At 37.9% G+C, this 27,422-nt stretch overlaps 1 protein-coding gene and 1 long non-coding RNA gene across 3 annotated transcripts; one reads left to right on the top strand and one right to left on the bottom strand.

Annotated features, from left to right (window-relative positions):
• Positions 1 to 1,715: 1,715 nt before the first annotated feature.
• On the bottom strand, positions 1,716 to 6,780 carry otx2b (orthodenticle homeobox 2b). Of its 2 annotated transcripts, none has more exons than XM_026285493.1 (4): positions 6,654 to 6,780; positions 4,412 to 4,644; positions 3,664 to 3,815; positions 1,716 to 3,413 (listed from the first exon to the last, which is right to left on the bottom strand). In XM_026285493.1, exons 2-4 carry the CDS (start codon positions 4,506 to 4,508, stop codon positions 2,793 to 2,795), a joined length of 870 nt encoding a protein of 289 aa, XP_026141278.1. In that variant the 5' UTR covers positions 4,509 to 4,644; positions 6,654 to 6,780; the 3' UTR covers positions 1,716 to 2,792. The 2 variants fall into 2 exon arrangements, with proteins under 2 accessions (XP_026141278.1, XP_026141280.1); XM_026285495.1 differs by lacking the exon at positions 6,654 to 6,780 and adding an exon at positions 6,467 to 6,638.
• Positions 6,781 to 6,921: 141 nt separating this feature from the next.
• On the top strand, positions 6,922 to 12,636 carry LOC113117087 (uncharacterized). The gene is made up of 4 exons (XR_003294126.1): positions 6,922 to 7,640; positions 8,397 to 8,502; positions 9,521 to 10,650; positions 12,054 to 12,636. It is a non-coding gene; the product is annotated as an uncharacterized LOC113117087 (long non-coding RNA).
• Positions 12,637 to 27,422: the final 14,786 nt, after the last annotated feature.

The following is a 27,422-nucleotide window of genomic DNA, read 5'->3' as shown; positions in this document are numbered from 1 at the left end:
AAATTATTCAATATTTATAAAAAATAATAAAAAAATAAAAATATATACTTTTCCTATGGAAGAGTTTACAAGGTCGCTCAGATATTCAGTCATTCAGATTTATTTCATGTAGGCTAGCCATTTTTACGCGGGGTGTTTTAACTGTTTCGTGCTTATTTTATTTGTCTAGCTTTTCACAGCTTTAGACAGTGTTGTGTGTAACGCCTCGACTGCATGATTTTTAACGGGGTTTTTTTTTTACCTTCATCTCGCTGTTTGACAGTCTGTGTAAAAGTAAAAATAAAGAAAGAAAGAAATTACAGAGCAAATTTCTCACAACTATAATTTAGTAGGCTAATGTTAATTTTGTTCCAAATTCATTTGGAAACGGTTTAAATTTCCTACATTTCGCACCATTTTTAAAATTGTCTTTATAGTGAGGATGTGAATGAAAAGATTATTTGCCAATGTCAAGGACGATAATTGAATGTTCCACTGCTCGCAATTATGATGGAAGAATTTAAAGATTCGATTCTGACTCCCTGCCTCCAAGTGAAATAGTGTAATTATGAGATGTCGCTCAAGTCGGGCCTTCACAATAGAATTATTCCAGGACCCGACGGTGAAGTCCTCAGTTCGCTCTCTAGCCCTCCTTTACCGAGGAGACTCTTCCTGAAAGTTTTCCATTCAGTCACAGAGGACTCCGGGGTGTTAGCTTTATCCTCAACTGTCTAAATCAAAATTGGAATTAAAGTAGTGACTTTGTCATTTATCTTTCTTCTCTTTAATATATTTTTATTTAGTGTTGATTTTTAAGTGTAATTGTTTTTTTCCCGCTGAATTCGGGTCATGAGAATTCAGCACAACAATATTGTTTCAACGTCTGTAGAATTGTTACGGCATGCATACATACACACAAAGCTTTTATATTGTGAAATGTCATCCCGTTGTTGCAATACAGACCAAAAATAGTGCTGTTCTGCATTCAGAAAAGGCGGTCTTTAAAGAAGGCTTTGAGTTGCGTTTGGATTGCCCTCTGCCCTAAAGAAACCCCGCCAGTGAAATATTGGGATTAGCTGGTCTTTGAGGCGCGGATTAGCGCGACTTTCCCAAGCCGCACATTCCTGGTGCCATGTCTCTTAAAACGAAAGGGCCGGAAACCCGGTGGGGAAAATTAGAAATAATTAAAATTTGCTCACGCCTTGCAGTTCCAAAGATACATTTTCTTTAAGTGTCCCGGTGTTTAATAGCCAAATTACAAGACGCGTACAAGCCAGTAGGCTACTTTTCAAGTTTAACCTTTAATTTACATTGAGTGAGCCTGTTACCTTATCAAAGACTATCCCTTTATAAACCACTTGTTGACGCACATTTAATTAAGAATTGATTGGAATGCCGTGTTCAGTTGAGGTGGGCAATTAAATCAGCCAACCAGGAGAACGCTATTAATATTTAATGTGGATTTTTTGATTGTGATTAAGAAAATAAATAAAATAAGTCATATTTAGAGCGCTTTTAAATAGCCAGTTTACCTGATAAATAAACAGCTAAAATAGTTTACGGTAGGCTACACGGCTTCTGTTTATTGATACGTCATAATTTTCGCACAAAATCGATTATATTTTGCTGGTTCGGTTAGCCTCTTTTTTCTTTCTTTTCATAAACCGGGCCTCTCCGACATTTTTATAAGCCTTTGCATTTCAAGCTATTGTTATTAAAACACAAGCAAACACACATTCAATTCAGAATACATTTTAATAACTCGTCCAGACGTAATAACTTTAAATATGGTGTCAGATTTGAAATTGTTTATTAATATTGTCTGTGGCGGGACCACATTACCACTCCAGACAAGTTTAAGATCCACGTGGGTGGTATATCAGTTATGACCAATGGAGATCAATGAAAGGGGACAGACAGTTCCTCTCTTACACATTCTCCCCGGTCCCTGTATTTTCGAGATCGCTTCTCTCTTGAAATTAACCCAAAAGTAATCATGTGACTAGTATTATTTACCGTCGTGTTTCCTTAAAAAAAAAAATCTATTCAAATCACAGCCGAGTCTTCGCAGATGCGACGGAGCTCACAAATTGCATACAGTTACAACAGATCACAGTTTCGAAGGCTAGCACAGATAAAAAAAACAAAAAAACACAAATGTACCATTTATATAAGACACACACACTGATTGTCTTTTAAAAACTACATATTGATTCCTTATAAACACCTTTTCTTAAATAAAGTAGTGCATCCAGGTCGCCACGGGGGCGTTCAGCGCACACACACACACACACACACACTCGCACACATCCTCTCTATCATCCTCCTGATGGAAGTGTCTCTCGTCTTGCCAACACTGAAATAGGTCGGCGTGCTGTAAGAGGCTTAGAGAAAGCCTGCCCATTCCAAGCACTTAACCAAAAGATTGGCTCCTTTTGCCGTGTTTTTTTCTTCTTCTTCTTTTCCTCTTTCTTGTGTAAGGATTGTTTCGTGGCTTTGACCTAACTTTTTACAAATTCGCTTAGATTCCCTGCACCTTAACAACAGGTTGTAGTGAAATGGCCTATGTTTATACGCATTCACGACCCTTCAAATACTACTTTGCAGGCCACGAGGAGTGCGTGTGGCTCAAATAGATATTTCATGTCAAAGACGAACTTCAAAAGCGCTGTCGGGCACAATGCAACCCATCCATCTCGGAGAGTTCGCGTGTCACGGAACACTTCTGTTTTTGGAAGGATGGCAGGTCTACAAGGTTTATTTTATGGTCTTTTAGTGTGTTGATTGGACAGAATGGCAGACTTTTGTTCGTTTCACAACACCTGGAATTTCCAGGAGGAAGTCTGATCTTTGTAATCCAAGCAGTCAGCATTGAAGTTCAGTTTCCACGAGGAGGCTTGGTCCTTATAATCCAAGCAATCCGCGGCGGAGTTGAAGCCGAGCCCCGAGGCACCGTAACCTTGCGTGGGGAGGGACGCGGGAGACTGGTTCAGGTGACTGGTGACAGCGTTGCTGCTCATGGGGCTCAAAGTGGATCCTGGCCCGGTCAGCTGATGGTGCATGGGCGTCAAGTAAGAGCCGCAGTCCATGCCCCCAAAGTAGGATGTGGAACCAGCGTAGCCCTGGCTGTATCCAGACGCTTGAGTATAGGTCATGGGGTAGGACCGCTGCATGCAGGAGGAGGAGGTAGAGAGTGGGTCTGACAGCGGGGAGATGGAGGCCGGGCTCCAAATGGACACCGGCGCGGTTGTGGTGGAGATGGCCGGGACTGAAGTGCTGGAGGGCGGGGTGAACTGGCCACTCGCCCCGCTCTCAGAACTGGCCTCCCGCGCTGGAGAGCTCTTCTTTTTGGCAGGTCGCACCTTGTTCTGGCCTCCGTTTTGTTGTTGCTGCTGCTGCTGGCGACACTTTGCCCTTCGGTTTTTGAACCAAACCTGACGTTTTAAAAAAATAAAAAACAAATAAAAAAACTTTTTATTAACATTTACGGTGTGAACCAACTTCAGTTGTGGGATAGCGCTGTATCCTATAGATATCTTCGTTTTGTCTTTGCAAACCACAAAAATTATTATAGATATTTTAGTATTATAGTGCGCCTCTCGGTTCATGACCATGTCTACGGATTTTAGATGGTTTCATCTCTAAATTGGTTTTAAGTCTTGGATGACTTGAAATGATACGTACCTGTACACGGGACTCCGGTAAGTTGATTTTCAAGGCCACCTCCTCTCGCATGAAAATATCCGGGTAACGCGTTTTCGCGAATAAAGCCTCCAGCACGTCTAGTTGTGCTCTAGTAAATGTTGTCCTTTCCCGCCTCTGCTTTCGAGGAGTCGCTGTTTTAAATAAACAAATGCATCACAAGGTTGTACATCCGGAAAGCTATCATGCATATATATATATATTTATAAATATTAATGTATGGTACCAAAATATCACTAGCCCTATAACATATCAATATATCTAAAACGTTTGGCGAATTTATTTTGTAATTTTTTTTAAACATTTCCTCGTTTGACAATGGCATCATTAGTGCAATAAAACAAAGTAGGCCTAATAAATATGTCAGAAATTATTTTAATTCAGTGTTTCTAAAAAACTACGATTTACAAGGCATATGCATTGTATTGTGTGAGATTGTGGATTTCCAAGAGGTTGTGAACTTCTTTAAAATGCATAACTGCATTATAACTCTTCAATTTGATTATGCATAAACGCTGAATAATAAGAAGATCATCTCAAGAAGCCTGTAATTATGAGACTAGAAAACATAAATCAAATAGCAGGCCTACAATTTACATTTGAGCACCTACGGGAAAAAGTGTAACTATATATTTATGAATACGTAAATGACATCTCAATATCGTTGTGTGCATGCATTCCAAGCATCTTTGACATAAAATGCTTAATAATTCGAGAGCCTGTCTCTCACCTGGGTATCCCACGGAAGGGTGCAGAAGGTCCATGCCGGAGGTAGTTAAACTCAGTCCGTTGACCGTGTAAGGTGGTTGCTTGAGATACGACATCATGCTAAAGATGGTTGTGGGGGGTTAAAGTTGGAGAAAATTCGGAAGGCTGAACACCGGCCCCTTTAATCTTTTCTTAGCCTTATTTCTGCTTCTAGCTTGTTCGGGGTCTTCAGTGGTGGAGGTGCAACCAAAAACCCTGTTTTCAAAAAAACGACAAAGATAAACAGAGAAGTTCACTTATATGCGACGACGGAGGATGTTGTTTCAACGTCTGTCATTAGAAACAGTGTTCCTCTAGCTGCATTGACTTATAGGCGAATAAAGCATGTCCACACCACGACGTGCTCTTAAAGCCGCTCCAGACCTCCAGCTGTCCTCATGAGATGAACGAAGCTCATCTTGACAAACGCCCCCCGTCCCTCCCCTTCCTCCCCTCTCCCCACCAACCCCTAAAAGTAACATCTATTAATTGCAACAAGTCTTCACAAAGACAAAACTCAGTCGTTCAAATGTGCACACAAGCCCGAAACACAATTTGCATAGGAACCCGGCTAATTGTCTCAGGCATAAGAGCACTGATTGGGAGCTATTGGTGGAAACAAAGGCCACTGTTACCCTGCTAACTAATGCTGATGACAAAAGCTCCCATTGGCGAGGGACAAAAGTAACCACCTTCTTTCCCCACTCAGAGCAGTCAAAAGAGTAGGCTATACATTTATACGTGCTTTAGTATTTTTCAGAAATAACATCTGTTAATTCTGACTATGTTGAAAAGAGTAACAATATATCGCCTTTAATCTTTTCGATGCTCCATTAAATATTTTGTTGCCAGATAGATTGTTTGGAGTAGAGTTTATACGTTCATTTTATTAGTTTGGATTTTAGTTTATTAGAATTTAAAAATAGGCTAATTCGACTCAAACGAACAGATGAGACTATTAGCCAATACGTTTTTTGGGGCCAAAAAAAAAAAAAAAAAAAGTTTCTTATAATAGCCTATTGTGTTACAAAGCAAAACTCCAAATTAACCGAAGTTAGCCGTCATCCAAATCACAATCCTGTCTGAATAGGCTACATGATGAAATTATTAAACAAAAACTTCAACTTTATTATGCAAAAAAAGCATTTTTTTTAATCCAACGGTTTCGCCCCTCAATCTGTCACTTAAAACAGTCCTCGTCTACCAGTTGCGCAGCCGCTCAATACTAATTACCTCATCCAAGAATTAATTATGATAAATGTTGTTGTTGATAAATTAACGAGATAATCCGTGTGGCACGCGCTCCCCTAATTACTGGACGCTACCTCTTCAGCTGAACGTTTGGCCTCATTGATTCTGTGCATGACTACAATAAAAAAATCACACGCGTGCGCGCTCGCACACACAGGACACTTCAATGCAACGGTGTCTCGGACGAGACACAGAACAAACTATAGAAATAAAAACGAAGTCCTGAGACTATAATCATCAGATGTTCACCTGTTCAAGAAGGAGGAAAATATATCAAGCGGTATGCAACGACGAAATAGCTATAAAATGCATGTTGTGTACTCCTTGTTCATTTGTAGGCTATTCGTATTATCAGAAATAAGAGCAGTGTGCCGAATCATGTCACTCGTTTGTTGTTCGCTTTTTTTATCGCTTTGCACCCAAATGGTTAAAATGAGCTAGAAAACCAAAATCAGTTAGTAAACGTTGATTTAAATGAATGTGAAAGGCGATTCAGTGTACTACCACAAGTCAAGATGTGTACTAGTAAATATCGATGCGCATTTGTTCTTTTTAAAGACCGCGTCGAGCGGTTAATTGTATGGCTTTCTCAAAATACAAGAACGCATCAAACGAAAAGAACGTCTGAGCTATAAAAAGATAAACAGACTGATTCATTAAGCCTACATTTCACAATAACGATAGACTATAATTATTAATAATAAAAATAATAACAACATTGTTCGCAAAATCTTATTAGGCTACAGAAAAATATATTGAACACTCCTCAATAAGGCGGGCTACTTACTGAATAACTGGATTCACTTCGAAGTCCGTTAAAGTTTTATGTCCAATAGCGAATATACGTCTAAATGATTAAAACATTTTTTTTGAAAACATCAAGATAAAATCCGTTTCATCACACCGTGAAGCAAACTAGTTCTGATAAAGCCTCAACAGCTAAACGCGAAGAATAGAGAGATTAAAGCACATACGGTGATGATTCGCTGCTCTTGGGTTGAAGTTGCTGGAGTCTGATTTGTACAGCACGCTGGCCAATGAAGAGCTCTGGACTGGAGTCTGGTTCTCTCGCAGGGCCCTTTGCAGGGAAACAAACGTCGACAGCTACTTTTTGATGCAAACTCTCCAGCCAATGAGAGCGAGGCCCTAGCGGAGCACATTCTCATCTCGGAGAATCAAAGGAATGTCATTTTAAGTTGTTACATTAACTCATAGTGTTATGAGTAAAGTTGAAAGAAATGCATTTTTTGTTGTTTTTAAACTCCTATCTTAAAAAACTAAAAAATGCATTTGTTTGCATGGCTGATCTGTTTTAAATACTTTTTTAATTTATCTGCGGTGGCCCTTAGTGAGCGTGCGCTAATATAATTATATTCTTATGGCTACCACTTCGAAAAAAGGTTGCAAAGGAAACAATAGTATAATTTAGATAATGTCGAGCATGATTATTAATAACGAGTGAAACCAGCAGACGCAGTTTTATAATTCGTATAATATGACAGCGAGGTTAAAGCGGAGAAAACAAATGGTGAATGCGGAGACCTCTTGCATTTCTGTTGCGTAGCTGGAGGGATTTACGGGGACTTAATTCCTTAAAACTGTCCTCTCGTCCACATGACGCTCAAATGCAAGTGCTCAAGCTGATCTAGCCAAATGTATCAAGAGATGAGTGCATCTCATTGCCATGGGGCTAGATTAGGGCCTTTTATAAGACAAGTAGAAAACACGTGAAACCAGTGCGGAGTAACGCAACGAGGAGGTGAATTAGCTAGCTTCAAAAATGATAAAAACAACATGTTGCCAATATCCACTTCGAGACATGTCTTCCGGGATTCTTCTGTGTGGGAGGAAAGCCGACTGTATCATAACAGCTTTAAGTCTATACATTTGAAGATATCCTGAGAAGAGGAGAAGCTGTCAAGCGCCTGGGTGACTCGACATGCACGGACAAATGAACAACGGTGAGCAACATCTTAACAAGTGCACTGCTATTTAACGCATGTTTCTTTTTCTTTTATTGGATCCGGCTCAGATATGTTTAAATGAAATGCATCTTTTTCTAAATAAAATATTTTATGAATGCATTCTACCTATTGTTAGAATTACTATTCTTATTACTAATAGCTACTCTTATTGTTGTTGTTTGTCATTACAATCAGATTTAATTCTTATTAATGCAAACTAGAATTTCCAATCCATAGAATCAGTCATAAGGATCGGTACGTTCTATTTTTTTTTTCTGTTTAAATATTTAAAAAATATATATATTATTGAATCATAAACTATAGCAAATGTTGGTACATTTTTATTATTAATATTATTATTATTTTTTAAGATAAGGGTGTTTTCCTGTTTACTAACAAATTATACAAACAACAACAACAATTTATAATAGCCTAATAATAATAATAATAATAATAATAATAATAATAATAATAATAATAATCAGATTTTTCATGATGGCTGGATTTTATCAATGAGATTTGATTTTAATCATCCTTTGATTTTACTTGCACTGGATGATGCCGTTTTAAGAAAGTAAAAGCAAAGACCATTTAAAAACATGAGTAATAAAAAGTTCCTATTGTGTAATTCCAATCTGATCTATCTAAACAAAAAAAAAGTAGACTATAGGCTATTAATATGTTATTTTATATTACATATAGATCTAGGAATGGCGTCGCATTAATCGAGTGTGATCTTTCTTTGAGTTACAGATGCAGTAAAAAAAACTTTTAACACTTCAAGACAGGATGGAAAGCTTCAGTTGTGCACCTGCTATTGTGGAATGCCCTGGAGACGATGACAGCCACCATTATCCTGGTGATTTAGCTGTTAATATTTCCCCACATCCACCTGCCACGTACTGTTAGGAAAATCTATAAACAATGTCTTTCACTTCAAGCGCTTTCGGAGTTCTTTTGTGTCCCAAAGTCAATGAAAAATTAATCTTTCAACGCAAATCGCCGTTTCTTCTCTGAACTCATTCGCCTGATGAAATTACATGGAGGGGAGAAAACTGCGGGTCGCTACATGTAAAGGATGAACCAAAATGATAAGCACTGCGAAAACCTCTAAATAAACAACATACAAAAACATGGAGTTGTGCAGTTCTTCATTTAAGTTTTTTTCAAACTGAACTAAAAACACTTGAAAAGTTCACATCTACAGATTTTTAGACTGTAGAATTGAGGAGCGCGTGTTTGATATATTATATTAACGCGCTGTGTAATTTCTCTAGTAGCACGCGAGTCACAGCTATGAGAAATAAACGATGTTCCCCGCGCGCCTCTATCGCTGGGATCTCGCCCAGCGTTGCCTCTCGCTGTTTAAACTGTTAAATTATTTATCAAATTCTAAACGCCCCGCGTCCGGAGGGAACTCTCGTCTTTAAAGGAACTGTGGATTGTCAAAGTGAAAAAGAGCAATGCGTGTTCGCGCCTGTGGCCACAACAGCGCAGTCCCACTAAACGACACCCTTCCCTTTAATCTCCACTTTGGTTCAATGGCGAGTTGCAATATTAATCGTTTATTTAGGTTCCAATGCTGAGCATGTAACAGTATCTAGTATATTATTATGATTTTTTTTAATTGACTGAATAGTCTATTGCATTTACAATTACATACCTGCATTAAAATAGACAAAGAAAAATACAGTCTATAGTATAATATAGCCTAGTCTACAATAAAATTGTTTAAATAAATAATATTTAATTTACATAAAATATAACAGCTAGCTCTGTTATTTTATTATTTATAACAATATCAATTTCTACTTCTACAAAAACATATATAAAAGTATTAATTGAAGTACTATTCTCTCTTTCTGACTCCCTTGCAGGTCCACATGTTTTGCAAGCACTGAATGGCGGGGTAACTAATGCAAAGTGGACATCATCTGATGTTATCTTATGTGAATGTTTGGAGGAGCACAGTAGGAAAGGATCAGTTTCTTCACAGTTTTATTAAGATTAGAACATCTTTAGTGGCTTTTCAATTATGACACCATGTTGCACTTACTCTAAAATTGTTGGACTGATAATAAAATGACTTAAATTAATATTTAACTTGACTGTATCTTCTGGTGTTACATATTGTGATGGTTTTTTCTTTATAAGGTTCTGAGTTTAGAGATTAGATCAAAATTCTAGACATGGCTGAATGGGCATAATTTAGCATGATACATTACAAATGAACTTGCCTTAATATTCTCCCAAATGTTTCTGTGATTTGACATAATTGTGACAGTGTTTAAATGCGATAACAGTCCATTTTTAATGAGAGGAACACTTGAACGTGAAGGTATATTTGCACAAAGTAATTACAATGAATAAAAGAGCTTGTTTGATCTTTATTGACATTCATAATTTCCCGTGTGTGCCACATCTTGCCGTAAGGTACAGCAAACTTAAATAGGGTTAAATGTTATGCGTCACGGTCCGAGAAAATAAGGATGTCAGATTGGAAGGGTGGGGAGAAACGGAGGATGATTGCACACTACATTTCAAGAGATCACTAAGGTTACAGCTATCTACATCTAGAAACAGACGGGGGATAATAAGAAAGTGAGATAGAGAGAACATTACAATTCCTTTGTACAGTTACTCACACTGCAACAATATTGCACAACACCACATTTTTTTTGTAAGTCTATGTATAATTGTGTTTACACTTATTAAAAAAACATTTGCATATTAATTTATTTTCAATAAAATAGAAATTTTAAGTTTTAAAATATGAGTTTGTTGAACATAAACACACTTTAAAATCTCCAACTAGAGCAAAAAAAGGCACAAAACCGAAACCGAATTCTGTGCACATGCATGATGCATTTAGTATTTTCTGAAAATATTTAACGGTTATTAATCACTACTGTAATTGTTTGTCTGCTGTTTACACAGGGGCCAAGCGGCAAACAAATGGATTCAATTAAAACCGATTCTTCCCTTCAAGTCATCAATATGAGGCAAAGTAAGCCCTCCACCATACTTACAAGGACAAACAAGTGCACACAAGGGGACACTAAACGTTCTTTCAGTCATGCATAAACATGCTTTTCTCTCTACGCTCTTGCTCTCTCACTTTCACACACACACGCACACACACACACACACACACACACACAATACAAAGCCCTCAAGGTGAACTTGGTGAAAGATCCACGAACTCAGATTCAAAGAACTTGCAACGCAAATGTGTCAGATTCACTTTTCCAAACGAATAGCGATAACACTCTGTATCTTTATTACATGGATCTAGTTGAGAAAAGCAAAAATGGCATGAGGTGTACAGTGGAACCTGCCCTGCAGTGTGGGCTTCACTTCTCTCGCCTCTCTCCGAGTTCAAAGGCACAGGAACAGAGAGGGTCGGATTTATTCAGGCTTTATGTGCTAAATGCTCGGATGTCTTTCTTGTAGTCTGCAAGGCCCTAAGATCACATTTAGGAAATGTTCTTTTGTGAGGTTGGCTGTGAAATCCCCATAATAAATTCCCCAAACAGGCACAAGCAATGGCTATTTATGATCGTGGCCATTTTTTCCTTTCTATCTTGCCTTCCAGGTAAAGGTGTGTCTGTTTATGCATCACTTTTAGACTCAAACATGGACTTGAACAGATCAATGATCATAAGATATACAATATACATTAAAATAATCTCTTATTGAAAGGTTCAATACAAACGGTGGTTTTTTATTGGTCTGTGACACTAAAGAGAGAGTTAACGCTCATGAAGGAAAATTGTCATCATTTACTCACCCTCATGATATTACTTATGTTATTCTATATATTTTGGAAAATATTTCTAACGTTGTTTCCAACCCCCCTGATTTTCTCTGTATGGGCACAAACAGTGGAAATATTTTTCAAAATATCTGCAAAAGAAAAAAAAAATCGTTCAGGTTTGGAATGACACAGGGGTGAGTAAAAGACAGTGTTTTCACTTTTGGGTGATCTATCCCTTTAAGAAGTGATATAACAGTTATTTGTGTTTTGTCCCCAAGCCAAATAGTGAGCACCATCCTCAAATACGCACGTTAACATTACTGAATCTTTAATTATGTGATATAATTAACCCTGCACCCAGTTTGAAAGGCATGTGAGTCGAGGACGAGCCCACATATGGGGTGAGCATTCCTTGCTTGTGCCCCGTCCAAACCCCACTTTGTTTTGAGTGACATTCTGGCACTCTTGTTCATACACCAGCACTCAGACTCCACACTGTACCGTCTTGCTGTCTTATACACTGCCAGTTCACACGCATCTCTCTCCCCTTTTCTATCTTTAATGCTCTCGCACAAAAGCTTTTCTTTATGTTTTATGCAAATATATTTTTTAATCTTCCTCTGGAAATCTTACACTTTCCTTTTCTTTTCTAGTGCCTGTGCCTCTTAACTGTTCATATCTCTTTTGGAAAAGTGGAGGCTGTCTATTGGGACTCTCAGAATTCTGTCAGTTGGATGTTTCCATTACGTTCTCATCATGTTCCTGCCATGTTCTTGTCCCGGCTCCAGCCTGTAGTCAGCTACCCTTCCAGCCACAGGCTAGGCTGGCAGCTGTTTTTTTTTTTTTTTTTTTTGCAATTGTGTATCTCTAAGGGCTTGTCTGTCAACTGGAACCCTCCCCTCCAATTAGGAGTGTAAACACAAGACCCGTCTGTGTGTGTGTGCTTATGAGAAGTTCACAAACTGTCCCCTAAAACTCTCCTTCCAAAACAATGCGTAGGGTTTCCAAAACTGCAAATGATGCAGGAGAAATATTTGCAGTTACATATTTCACCCTTCTTTATAAATTTGTATTTATATAGACCGCATCTTATTTTGACTTATATATGGTAACACATTATGACTTAAACTGTATATTTGAAAAAGATAAAGGTATTTATATTTAAATTTATTTGACTGCACTGATATACTGTAGAGTCATTTATATTGTAGACATTTATACTGACAGATTTTTCTGTGGAAGTATTTAATGCGTCGTCATATATTAAAACACTGAACTGGATGTATTTCATTTAAAAAGTGTATATTTTCGACATTAACATGACAGGTCACCACTCGCCGCTCTCCTGGTTACCATAGAGAACCAATACTGCTGAAAAGAATGTAGAGTCTTCCAGAGTTGCAGACTGGGACAGGACAGGCAGTGTGTGTGTGTGTGTGTGTGTGTGTGCTGGGGGTGGGAACACCCCAGTGGTTACCGCCTTGCGGCTGGCAATAGGGATGCAGGAATTTCACTATACCTACTGCCCGGAAAATGCCAGGTGGGAGACGAGGAGCGGACGGAGGGTGTGGAGCAGTCACATTAATTGCTGGCAGGGGAGCTGGTGGATAGGTAGCGCAGGAACTGACAGAAGCTCAAGAGAAAAATAGAGCGGTCAAATCAATTGCAGCCCGATGTATTTACTGTCATTTAAACGTTATTTGCAGAATGAGCATTTCTCTTGAAAGCTAGAATGCAAACTAATCATTTTAAGGAAAACTATTTCTTCGGAAATGCACATTCTTGCCTTAGACTAAGTGATGCTTTGAATTTGCAATGCTTTTAGTATTTGTTTAGACTTACAGACAAATAAGAATCAACATCACTTCTCGAAAGGCTAATGTAAAATGCCATTAAAAATAAAAAATCTTTATAGTGACATAATGAACAGTAACACTTTATTTAAAGGACCGATTCTCACTATTAACTAGCACGAATATTACTAGAATATTTACTAGAACATATAAAGCACATATTCTGCATGGCCATATTTTAGATTACTTAATTCTGAATACCAAAACTTAACAATTACATTAATTACTGTTAATAATCATCAAATTAGAAGTTTACCGAGGAAAATATCTTAGTTAATGGACCTTAAAATAAAGTGTGATCTAATGAGTATATTTAATCAAATTATATTATCATGCTGATATTATTGCAACCAAGACAGTAATTTTCATTAAAAATCTTCCAAATCTTTGTTCAAAGGAATATTTAGATTTTGGAATGGAAAAAAATAAAAAAAGGGCAAAATTTCATTCAAAATAATTTTTATGTAATGCAATCAAAATATAAAATAATCTTATCTTTTAATAAAAAGCCCACTTTTTTTTTTTTTTTTTTATCATTAAACTATACTGGATTTTGTGTAATAAACATATTTGGGATAGACCTTGTGGGTATTGTGGTATCACTTTCCCACGATTCTCAAAACCTAATGCAACTCATATGGAGTCATAAACATATAAAACGACATCTACAAATGCGGCAAGGGGAAGAAGAGCTCAGTTGCTCTGAAATCAATGTGGTCTCTGCTGTGGAGCTTCTGGGGCACAGTTCAATAAAGCAGCAGCATAATGGTCAGCACCATGGTGGAGCCATCGAGTCATGGAGCAACATCATGCTCCGCAGCAGGGGAAGACATCGGGCAGATGGGTCCAGTGTAGCGGTACAACTCCATCCCTCCTCCTCTCCCTTCTATACTTCTCTCTTTCTAGCTTTCTGTCCCACAGTGCCATTGGTCAGAGGCTGATGAATGGGTCGAAATCAACAAAGTGCAGTACGACGTATTAATTCTGCATGTGCCATTGGTGATTGGCGAATCAATTACATGGAAATGAATGTTATTTTAAATGACTGATAGAGAGGCCAGATACTCAAGAGTTGTAGGAAGAGCGAACAAGTCGCAGATAAAGACGGAGAAGCAGCAAGGGAAAAGGAGGGAGAGAGAGCAAGGGCAAAAGTGTGATTGAAAGCGAGAGGGCAGGCATATCCCTTTGAAATGCCCACTCAGGGGTAGGAGCCTGGGGGAGCAGGCTGGAGCGTCCCAGCGCCTGGACAGACAGGCAGTCACCACTCTGGGCCAGGGTCCAGCACCCCTCCGCCATTCCCACCAGCCTCTCCTCCTCGCCCAGGCCAGACTGGCTATGTCCCCCCCTCTGTCCATCAGTCAGCCAGCCTCCAGTGGACCAACTGGAGCCTCGCAACCTCACCTTGCCAACAAACCCCCCTACTTCCAACCCCCACCCAACTGTATGGCTCAAGCCCAGACTGATTCACCCATCAGAGCAACCTCTGTAGTGTGAGGGACTGACTGATCACTCCATAAGCTCAGCACACTGTGCCTGACGTGTTTTTTTTGGGAGCATGTGACACGATGTCTGTCAGAACTTGTTATTACCCACCAACTTCGACTTGGAGATCTTTGCCACACAAACTGACAAGTCCAAATGAAGTCTTAAGCCTGCTGTATCATATCAAAAAGTAATATTGTTCTAATATTTCAATTTGAAAACTTATTGGAGTGAAGCAAGTAAGGTTTACTTGAGTTAACATACATCATTTAGAAAAGTTACTGAGTAAAGTTTATTTGTATATCTCTCAATCATCAATCTGCAATCTGCTTAGATTTTAGAGACTCTCAATGTTTCAAGGTTCAATAAACTGTTCGCTAAATTATTTGAGTTTACCAAAACTAATTCACATTTAATTGAAAATTCACTTTGAAATGACTTATGTCAATATTTACTTGCTCTAAGGTTCGTTAAAACATGTAAGATGTCCTTTTTGCTGCAGAACAAAAAATATTGTTTTTTGCTTAATTTGTCCTACAATGAAAGTCAATGGCATCATCGAAAATCATCTTGTCTTCCACGAAAGATAGAAAGCCACACATAAGATGTCATAAGAGTAAATGATAGTAAAATTTCAATTCATGGTTGAACGAACATCATTACAGAACTCATTTTCTAGTCTTTTTTATGCCCAAAAGACATACAGATAAACAGATATTATCTTTATTGAATATATATTTGCAGTAGTTTCCAAAGTCTTTATAGGCTACTTGATGTCAAATTACACATCTTAACACTACACTGTGGATTTTGAAACAAATGTAATTTGTAGCAGATTAAAGTAGAGAAAAAAATATATAGTTTCAAATATTAATGCATTAATTCAAAAAGTGTCTCCAGTCTCGGCTAAAAGTAGACACAAAGACTTCTGCTGTCCACAGGGATCAGGTCAAGTGTCAAGTCAACAACTTAAGTGCAACTCAAGTTTGACTCTCAAACGTAAGCGTCATCTGTTTTCTGCCTCTTTGTCTCTCTGTTATTGACTGTTTGTGCTTGTCAGAGCCATTGTCTGTTTGTCAGTTGGTGGTTTTGCTTTGCCAAGTCCACAATGTCTTTCCCAAACTTGTCTGCCAGAAATTGTTCAGTGCATTCCTCCGTTGTTTCTTTCCGAGATATCATCTGATGCGTCATCTCGCCGTTATTGTCTGCTCTGCATACTGTCAGGGATGACAACCCCAATCTCTCCACCACCCCCAGGTCTGAGGCAAGGTTACCACGTCCCCATGGCAACAGCAGCAGGCCCACATGATTCGGCACAATGTGAGTGGGACTCTTGCCAAAGACTGGGAATTTGGGTGAGATGTAGGCATTGTGGATAACAGGTTCAGCCCCAGTGGAAGCACATGGGTCACATGAGGATTGAAGAGCATTAGATCACAAGGATACCTCAGTTAACAGCCACTGTCAATGTCTTTAATGAAATACTGTGGAGTACTATTAAGATTGGAAATGGTTTGGCTTTTTTAATAATAGTAAAACGAGCTTGTATCCAGTTGCTGTGAAGTTTTCCTCACTATCATTCATTCTCTCTCTGACTCACTCAGCTTGGCTGTGTGTACTGGTGCGATCTACCCAGTGTTTATTTTGTTGTTCTCGTTACAGACCATAAACACCACTTATGCCGATGTTTGGGGTTGGAGTTGAGTGTGTGTGAGGCATGTGCTATATTTGCTGATAACAGGATTTGCTTGTGTTACAAATCACCAAACGAGAAAGGTTAATTGTCAACGCGAGCTCCAAAATGGCAGCACACTTTAATCTTTAGTGTGCGGATGCTTTAATATTTATCTTGAGTAATTAGAAATAAACAGGCTTTAGCTCAGCATTTCCATGTGGTGTCAAACCACATTTTGTTTTTTTTGGACATTCTTTAATTATAAAACTGAAGCAAAATAAGTAAATCATGTACATTGTAAAGTATTAAGTGAGTAATACAACTACTTCAATTACTCATCAATTACTCACCCTCATGTTTTCTAACTGAAAATGTTTTTTCGTATTCAAATGTATTTTTCTAAATCCATACGATGTTGTCTTGGGCTCCAATGACTTTCAATGTAGGACAAAAACTGTTGAAACTGCGCATAATCAAGGAAGCCATACAGGCTTGGAACAAGATGAGGATTGAGGAGTAAATCAGAAGTAGTTGTATTACTCACTTAATACTTTATGATGCACATTATTTACAATTTACAAGTTCAACTAAAAAATGGCATAACTAAAGGATGTCCAAGAAAGCAAAATACAATTTGACACAACATGGAATTGCTGATCTAAAAAAGCTTAAGGCCTCTAAATTGGTCAAAAGTCAGACACTTTACTTGTGTGTGAGTGGTTGGCTGGTTGCCAAGCACGAGGATTGACTGGGATAAATCAAGACTGAGAGGTAGGTAGAGAGAGAATAAGGGGGTGGGGAGGTGGTCATGTTTTCCACTGGCACGTCGTTAACCTCCTGGGTCTGTGGGGAGAATCGGAGCTGCTGTGGGAGCTTAGAGCATAGAGCATTTGTTTGTGGGACCCCCGGGGGGAGGCAGACCCCATGCCTGAAAATGGGCTTCCAAAACAGCAGTGGGTTGACGAGAGAGGAGGGACTGGATCAGAAGAGGGAGGAGGAGAGGGGGAGACTTAAACAAAAACACCCCGAGGGTCGGGGGGTCCCCCTCGGGCTGAGGCCTACAACTTTGTCCCCTAAAGAGTGATCCGGAGGTGCTAAAACAAGAGTTTTTTATTACTGGTACTTTGTGTTCAGTGGCTGCGCTATCATAGATGTATGTATAGACAAGTCTTTGCACATGGAGTTGAATTATTATGGTAATCTTGACCAAGAGTTGGACTAATCTGCTCCTCTAAATTCAGACTCGGAGATAAAAGTCTGTATAACAGTAAATAACTTACATAACAATAACCAAACATCTACAATATTAATAGAGCACTATAGTTTTCCACTGAAGGAGGCACTTTTGGCCAGACCCTCTAACATTGCACAACTCTTAACAAACACTAAATGTGTTCAAACGCATTAATCCTCTGAACCAGGAATTTCTAAACCTCAAGAAAAAATATTAGAAATATTATTATAAAGACGACAGTCATACAGAATTATGATTAAGGGTCAAATGAAATCACCTATGGGGGTCGTCTGGTGTGGTTATGCAAAATTAGATTATATATTATACTATTTTATTATTTTCATGCACACAAAGGCTGCATTTATTTGATAAAAATACAGTAAAACAGTAATATTATGCTATTTTGAAATAACTATTTTAACAGTTAAAATATTATATTTTAATATAAATTTCAGTTTTAATATATATTTGAAATGTATTTTATATCTGTCACGGCGAAGTCACATTTTTAAGCAGATTCAGTGTTCAGAAATTATTCGAATATGCTAATTTAATGCTCAGAAAACAATTTTTTTTATTATCATCAATATGGAAAACATTCTTTAAAATTCTGTGGAAACTATGATACATTTATTCTATCTTCAGGATTATATATATTTTTTTACTCTCACTTTTTACAGTGTTATGTGTCCTTGCTGAAAAAAATATTATGAAAAACATTTTTTTTTTTTTTATTCCTTTCAAAATGTATAGTGCACGAAACTGCAGAAAAGGGTAGTTACAAATATTCCAGAGGTACTCTGAGTTTCACTAATTTCGTCAGCCTTTTTGAAGTTATATAATATTTAAAAGATAAATGACATAAATAAAAAGTGTAATAGAAAAAGTGATATAGATGTAACATCACATGCTAAATGATTAAAAACGGCCTACGTTCTGTCTCCTTTATTGAGTATCATGTATCAAAGGGTTAAAGCATCAAAACATAAGGGTTTCTCTCTCTTGCAACATATCAGATATGTCTAATACAGTGAAAGAATTTAGTTACAGTGAACAGATTTTTCTATATTTCACACGTCATCAGTTGTGTCCTGAAGTGTAGTGTTTCAAATATATTGGTGATCTGAGTGCCTTTGAAACTGTATTGACCCCCGCTGCTCTTTTTAGTGGAAGAGGGTGAGCTAGGACAATGATGACGGCCTAATACTGGCTACAAGACACTGAATCCGCCAATACCATACACTGCTGAGCTAGTAAATACTCTTACAATCAGTGTATTTTCAACCAACCTTTCACCCCCTTCTCTTTCTTTCCCACCCAACAGTGCCCCTCTATTTTCCTACCTCTTTATCCCTTTTAATTAGAAGGCAAATTCTGCTGGGTTGGAGAGATCCAACTAATCCTCCGCCACCCAACAATGCACAGAGTTTGCTTTGAACAACCGACCTGCGGCCCTCCACCACAAACCCCCGGCTCACCGCTGGCCCCTCCTCTCTCTGCTACCTAGCCCTCACACAGCAACTGATCTGGGAACAGCGGCACTGGTGTCCTCAGAATGGTCCCATACAGGGATTAGAGGGGGGTCATCTTCTGAGGTCAAACACAGAATTCTAGTTTAAACAGTAATAGTTAACTTTTCTTTAATGGCGTGGTCCAGAAGGAAAAGTCTTGGCATAAACAAACGTCTTCTCTCAATAACCGTGTCGCAGGGCCCATGTGCAAAATAAATAAATGAATGAGACATTTAGTATTCATTTTGCTTTGTTTGAGTCTTTATAACTTCTTTTTTTTTCTCCCAAGATAGTTTGAGTATAAACACACCAATTCCGAAGGAGGAAGTACGAACGAATCGGAGTTAGACATTAGATGGAGAGAGAGAGAGAGAGAGAGAGAAAGCGCTATAGCAATGACAGCCTGTTCCTCTGCTAATTTACATATATATTAATGTTCTTCATTGTACATAGAGGATCTCATTAGTCTGTGTGATTTTCAGTCAAGATGCAGTTGGTGGATATTCATAAAACTCATCATTACATATACATAGACACATATGTGTTTATGTGCTGCGGATGCACATTTGCATTTTGTTGTTTGTGAACGACATTAGTTGATATGGAGGTCTGTCAGTGCAGATAGTTTCGCAAAACAAAGAAACAAAGATAAGGTTATGCAAAATTATACATTTACACATGCAACTGTATAACAATGCATAATTCCATGTATGTTATAACGTTGCATTCTTGTACAGTGTACATCTCAATATTTGCAGAAAACTCTTTCACAGCGTTAACCGACAAACAAGAGAGGGTAAATATTTTAATGTACATGCAGTTTTTAATTAGTATTCCTAGTTAAGGTTTCCCATTAGCTTGTGTTAAAGCACATTTTCTGTATCTTTATGTCAGTATTTTTTCTTTTTAATTTCAGGCGGGCTACTCTTGGTCCATTCAATTAGCTGACCTTTCTTCATGGCTCTGTTCTTTGGATTGGCCAATTACACTGGCTGAAGTGATCATTTTAAAGAGCGTAAAATGAAAGTGATATTCACGCTGTCCTCAAAGCAGTCCGGCTCTCAAATGTCCTGACACCAGGGTGCTGAGGTCATCAGATATGGCCAAAATGTGCAAGAATAAAAAAATGTTCATGAAAGACAATGACCATATTACATAGAGACGCATGTTTTTGTACTGGTTTATTTAAAGTGGTTAGTGCATGTGATCAAAATACACTTTTGTGACATCATATAATGGTTTATTCATTGGCATATTATATTGCAACTAAATTATCAATTCCATTTTTCGTATGGATATCTAGGTTGAAGGCTAAAGGGTGAGTAATGTTTTTACAAAAGTAAATCAATATTTTTTAATCAGTGCGTTTTTTTCCTAGCATTTTTATTACATTTAACATATTCATTTACACGGCTATTTACACTGCATGCTTCTGTGTATTATCTTTAACAAATGAGGCGAATTAGACTAAATGCAACCCTGCTGCAATGAGTAATGCTGCACACTCTGCTAATATTTGTGTATATTAAGCCTTGCCATTACATAATTATTACTTTGATCTAATGTTAATGTACTCTGATCGTAAGTCTCTGCCTCGGGGGAGTGTGCGGTGTGTATAGGTGATATTTCTCGATGTATCACACAGATGGGAGGCCACAGGGGAAGACCGTCCACGGAATTCGGTGAATGATTGCGCACCACGATGGCTCCCCTTGTACAGTTTTGTAGCCTAAATATTTTACAGACTTAATTGGCATTCTCGAGGGAGGGCTGCCAGCTGCCTGCCTGATGGCATGGATGTTTAATTACCAGACTGTCTGCAGAGACAGTGAAGCAGGAACAGAGAGGCTGCCAAACATGTACAGTATCAAGAACTAGAATCCTTCACCTAAGTTACTGGTTTTAAAATAATTGTGGAAAGGTGCTCAGTTTTGATTGTTAGCTTAGCAACATGCTAAGAGCAAATGACTGGAATAAGTCGTGAGTTAAGTGTCCCGTGCTGAGCGCTTTTGTGCATAGATGCTGCTTATGTAACACATTCAAAATCAGTCACATGTGAGGTGCATCTCTGCCTTAGAAGGTAGCTTCCCATGTAGGTAGGAGGCAATGTGTCAGGAACAGACCAGGTGTTTTAATACAGAGAGGCAGAAGGTGTCACTGGGACATTATAGATCAAGTTTACTAAAAGCTGCAATTGACCGGTAAACCACGCCCCCCTTAGTTATTGTTGCTCCCTCGGACAAACAAACTGAGTTGCCCATAATGTCTTTCAATGTCAGCTGTAAGTGTGAAAACATTGTCCGAAGATGTTTTTGATCAATTTTGGACACAGAAGGACACAAACATGCCATGGAGGGATATATAAATGATTAAAAAATAAATATGGTAGGAAAAGATTCATTCTGAAGTGAGGGTTTACAGATCAAAATACAAATGGGAGAAGCCATGTTACGGTCGTCAATATGGCACTGTTCATGTTTTGCAGTGTAATGGGGCGGTCACACTGCACTTTTCATTCCATTGACTTCCATTCATACGCATGCGAATGCGTCAGACCGGAAACGCAAGCTCATGCTAAAAATTTAGCATCTCGTTGCGTTCCAAAGTTCAAGTTTGGTGAACTCTGACCTGCGAATTTGCATCATGTGAAGATGTGGGACTAGTAGAAGATCAATACGTTACTGTGTGACCTCTCTGTAGGCTACACAAATTCAAAAATGAAGGAAACTTTAGCTGTAGTGCAGCGTCCTATTTTATATAGTACATATTTAAAAGATTATAAAAATAAAATACAAAAGAAGCTGCATGGTTCGCAGTGTCAGTGGAAACAGGAACAGATGGTACATTTTAATGAGGACATGTTCTATAATTTTTCATTGCTTAGGGAGAGATACAGAGAGTACAATATAATAAGATGCTTTCGACGCCGTCGCAAAAGACACAGTGCAAGCACAGATTAATCCATGTTGTGATAACTGAGGGGAAACCGTTATATCTTGCTCCCGCCCATATTCGCAGCATGGTCCGAAATAATTTCGCATGTTCAAAGTCTAATGTGACCGCCCCTTAAGATTGATTATTTTACATTTAACCAGTTTAATATGAGGAACTGAAATGTAGACCTTCATTTATGTGTTTCTGATGTGAGAATAGTTAGCTGTTATATCTGTACGTTAGCTTGGACTCATTCAATTTAACGTTAGCAAGTTTTAGCCAGAGATATTAATGATATTAACAGACAATGAGCAGATGAAAAAAAGTAATTAAATGAGAGTATTAAAACCAGAAAATGAACGTTGAATAATAAAATAAATTCCATCGTCTCAGGATACATGGTATCAGTGTTACAAGAATCCCAGGAACATTCTTTTATTATTTTCTAGCATAAACACCATCAAACTGACGAGCGCCTCGGATCTTCCAGTGTTTCTCTATGGCACTGAAACCTCAAGATGTCAGAGTACCAGTCACTGTGCAAATCATACTGGTTGGGGAGGAGCCTAATCATCCAGTCAGTCAGTCATCACTCCGATCGCACATAAGTAGCAGTCATTGCTCCGGTCCAGTGACCATTCTTTCAGCATCCCTCCACCTTTTTTCTCCACACTGTGTCATTATAGGGGCTTCTTACTCGGAGCTCAAGCCAAGCCTTGGGTTCGAGCTTCCATTGTGGACAGCAAGCTGTTAGGGTTATGTTTAGTTCTTGTTCTGTTTTCTCTATTCACCTGTTTCTCCATGACCTAGTTTTACTCCTAATTATAATTTAGTTCACCTGTGTTTGATTAATTAACTCATTAGTTCTTTTGTTCAAATACTCTCAGTTCTCCCCTTAGCCTTTGTCCGTTCTACTTTAAGTTGAGTTGTGTATGTCTTGTGGTTCTTAGAATTATAATACAATTATTGGTTTTGCAACCATTTGCCTTCATCTACCTTCCTTTGACACGACCGTAACACAAGCCAAGTTCATTTTCCATTATCTGGCAGGACTGAATGGCCAGGCGAACTCATGAAATAAATAATAAGTTAACATTTTTTTTAAATACAAATGGATAAGACAGTAGATTTACTTTAGCGCATATTTCTTTTCAGTAACACTGACAAACAAACTTTTTCTCAGGCTTTACTGAGCCGCCGTAGCACTGTTACTTCGACTATCTCCCAAAAGTCATTTAAAAAAGTTGTTTTATAATAAATCATATGAACTATGGATATATTCCACTCACACTTGACAACCAGAAAGTGTTATTTCTTGGAAGAGATCCAAGTTATTGTATAACTTTAAAATAACCTGACAGTTACCCTAATTCAGAAATAAATGGTTACAGTCATAAAATTAAAACACTGCATGATATTAACTTCTGCAGGAGGTTTCGTTAAGTCCTCTAGTAAGAAGCTGGAGAATTTAGATAGAATGTGCTTGTCTCTGATAAACGGAAACTCTCAGAAAGGTTTTTCCTTTATTTCCTTTTCCTATTTGACTTAGATAAAAGCAGACACATTAACATTTCCATTGCTTATTAGAATCAAGGACTTGAGAATATATATATATATATATATATATATATATATATATATATATATATATATATATATATATATAGTAAGTGTCAAAGCACCAAATCTTTCTCTTTTGTTAATTTCCTGCAGTAAGACTAAAACTGAGGCAGATCTCTGTTGTAAAGAGTAAAGTATTAAGAGTGCCCCGGCTATCTAATTTTATTTATGTTTTATTTCATAATTTGCAAATACTTTAGTAAAGGGACCAGTTCTCACTATTAAGTAGTTGCTTATTAGCATGCCTACAATTAACATATTGCCTGTTTATTTGTATACAGAATTATAAAGAACATATTCTAATCCTATCCATCACCTAATCTTAACAGCTACCTTACTAAATATTAATAAGCAGCAGCTTAGGAGTTTACTGAGGCAAAAGTCATAGTCAATGGCTTGTTAATAGCAAGAATTTGACCTTAAAGTGTGACCCATCATTTTTGTTACACTCATATTTATTTTATTTCCATATATTAGGTACACCTGTTCAACTACTTATTAATGCAAATATCTAATCAGCCAATCACACGGCAGCACCTCAATGCATCTCGGCATGTAGACATCCTCAAGACAATCTGCTGAAGTTTAAACATCAGAATGGGGAAGAAAGGTGATTTAAGAGACTTTGACTGTGGCATGGTTGTTGATGCCAGACAGCATTTCAGAAACTACTGGTCTACTAGAATTACAGAGAAAGGTCTGAAAAAGATAAATATCCAGTCAGTGCAATTCTGTGGGTGAAAATGTCTTGTTGATGGCAGTGGCCAGACTGGTTCAAGCAGACAGAAAGTCAACAGAAACTCAAATAGCCTGTCTTGAACATGACAATAAGTCCACAAAACTAAGATGGCCTTCTCAGTCACCAGATCTCAATGCAGTTGAGCAGGTTTGGGATGTGTAGCTGTCAAATCTGCAGCAACTGCATGGTGCTATCATATCAATATGGACCAAAATCACTAAAGAAGGTTTCAGCACCTTGCTGAATCTATGCCATAAAAACTTAAAGCAGTTATGAAGCTGTCCAAACAGGTACTAGAAAGATATACATAATAAAGTGGCCAGTGAGTGTATGCATTACTATAAAAAGCAAATTATTCCAGATTCAGATTCCAGATTTTCAAATAGTTGTATCTCGACCAAATATTGTCCTATCCTAACAAACCATACATCAATGGAAATCGTATTTATGCAGCTTTTATATGATGCATAAATCTCAATTTCGAAATACTGAGACTTCAGACTGGTATTGTGGTCCAGGTTCACATATGTTTTATAAATCTGGTACTGTGTCTATTATGGAGACAGAGGTACGCATATATGGGATGTCCATGTCCCTAAAGGAGACCGAAGAATTTGAGTGTTGGCTTGAACCAGTCAGCGGTGTTTGGACGGTAGGACATGTTGACTCAACGCATCTCATTACGGGTCCATGTGTCTGCATAGTCATGCTGGATAATGGGCCCGCAGCGGTGGCACGCCAACAGGAAATGTAAAAGTTACTGGCTTTCAAGGGTAAACAGGCTCTTTGCCTTCTGGTTAGCTTGAGACGGCTGAGCGATTTACAAGCATCAGTCAAAAAACAAGAAGCCCATGTTATTGATGATATCGTTTTAGACTAGGACAATAGAAGCCAGTGACCTTTGGATAGACTAGACATATTTGGACTTTTTTTGTTTTGATAGAAGACACGTTGGTAACACTTTGCAATAAGGTCCCATTAGGTAACATTAATTAATACATTAACTTACATTAACAGTTAGCATTACATTTTTGTTAACACTATTTCAAGGTGTTCTTGTTACACGTTACATGTACTTATTATTATACTTACTATTATAATTACAATAAATTATGCATAATTACATGCATGTAACATTACATGCATTTTAGGTTACTAAATGTTATATAACTATGTTAACATAATGGAAAAATTGAACAAAGTGTATATTGTTACTTAAATATATTATGATTGGGGTTTTTTGAAGTGCCATCATTAGAGGTTTAAGCTGTTTGCTGTGTTCTGCATTTAAATTTTTAGATGTATTTGCAACATAAATGTTACTTTCCTAAATTTTGTTTGAAAATATATTGATATACTGCAGAAACAGAGTATCTAAAAGTGTTCTGCACAAACAGAAGTTTACATGTGCAATGGTTAGAACAACGCTGGGTAACACTAGAGGACTAGATCTCACTATTACCTAATTGCTTATTCACATGCATAACAATAGCATATTCACTGTTTATTAGTACTTATAAAGCACATATTAATGCCTTATTTTGCATGGCCATATTCTAGATCCCTTAATCGTACCCTATGCCTAAACAGCAATATTGACAGGCAGCAAATTACAAGTTTACTAAGGCAAAAGTCATATAGTTAATCGTGAGAACTGGTCCCTAAACTAAGTGTGACTCAACACAGTATTCGTCTGGTACATACAATATACTGAAACTTTTTTTTGTTGTTGTTGTAAGAATACGTATACCATTACACCCCTAGCCATCATCAATTTGGGAAACACAGAGATGCAGATGTGGGTACGTTAAGATGAAGACAATGACTGCATTTTCATTTTAGAAGTAGTTGAGAGACTGGAAACCTATCCTCTGAGTTTCATAACATGGCAAAAAAAAGAAAAAAAAAAGAAAAAAAAAAAGGAAAAAACTGGCATTGTAAATATCTGAAGATTTTATATAATTAGCTACTACATGACCTTCACCTTTATATTTTAGACCATTATAAAAATGTTGTTAACACTTTAGTACAGAGACCCATTCTCATTAATGTGCTAAATTCTAACTAATTGCTTATGAGCATGCCTATTATTAACATATTGGCAGTTTATTAGTATTTATAAAGCACATATTCTGCATGATCATATTCTACGTCCCTAATCATATCCAACACCTAAACTTAACAACTACCTTACTAACTATTAATAAGCAGCAACTTAGGAGTTTATTGAAGCAAAATTCATGGTTTATGGCTAGTTAATAATGAGAACTGGTCCTTAAAATACAGTAAAAAGTAAAGTAAAAAACATACAATAAAACAACATGCATTAATAGCACAGTAATTACACACTAACTAAGGTTATTACTTAGTGATTATAGATTATGATTATTTTTTGGCAGCTGTTCCCCAGTGACCCACATTCTAACCGCATCCACCGCTCAACTTTTGGTATCTGTGTGGTGTCACCGATGGCTAGCGAATGCATCTCGTTTTCTTAATCCCAGTGTTTTGTGTGCAGCAGGACTCTGTCAGGACCCTGTGAAGCAGGCAGACTTCTGTTCTGCAGGGTAATCATGTTTGGAGGCTAATCTCTCCACCAGCCTGTAATATGGAGCCCGAGTGGCCACTGATATGTGCCACCACTCGTAAATTAAGCTACTTAATAATCTTATTAGAGTACAGTCATCCTTTACCGCACCTTTCATATGACTTCAGAAGTCCAAACAACTAGCTGTTCCTCTGTCTTTCCCCCAGACCAGAGGATCACAGCCAGTCTAATTAACAAACTCCCTCATCCGCTGCCCTTCCCACAGTCCTCTTCTTCAGCCGCCCCCCTCCCACAAGTCTTTGGTACCAGAAGCCTTCTCCAAAATGTCTTTGGTGTATCTTTACCACTAGTTTGACATTGCTATCTCTGTTTTTTCTCTCTCATTGTCCTTCTCTCTCATGTTTGTTTCAGCAGTGAATATCACGA

This window comes from Carassius auratus, chromosome 17, assembly GCF_003368295.1.
Source record: "Carassius auratus strain Wakin chromosome 17, ASM336829v1, whole genome shotgun sequence".
In the NCBI taxonomy this organism is placed as follows: domain Eukaryota; kingdom Metazoa; phylum Chordata; class Actinopteri; order Cypriniformes; family Cyprinidae; genus Carassius; species Carassius auratus.
The sequence above is the reverse complement of the archived record's forward strand: the minus strand, read 5'-3'. Positions and strand labels throughout refer to the sequence as shown.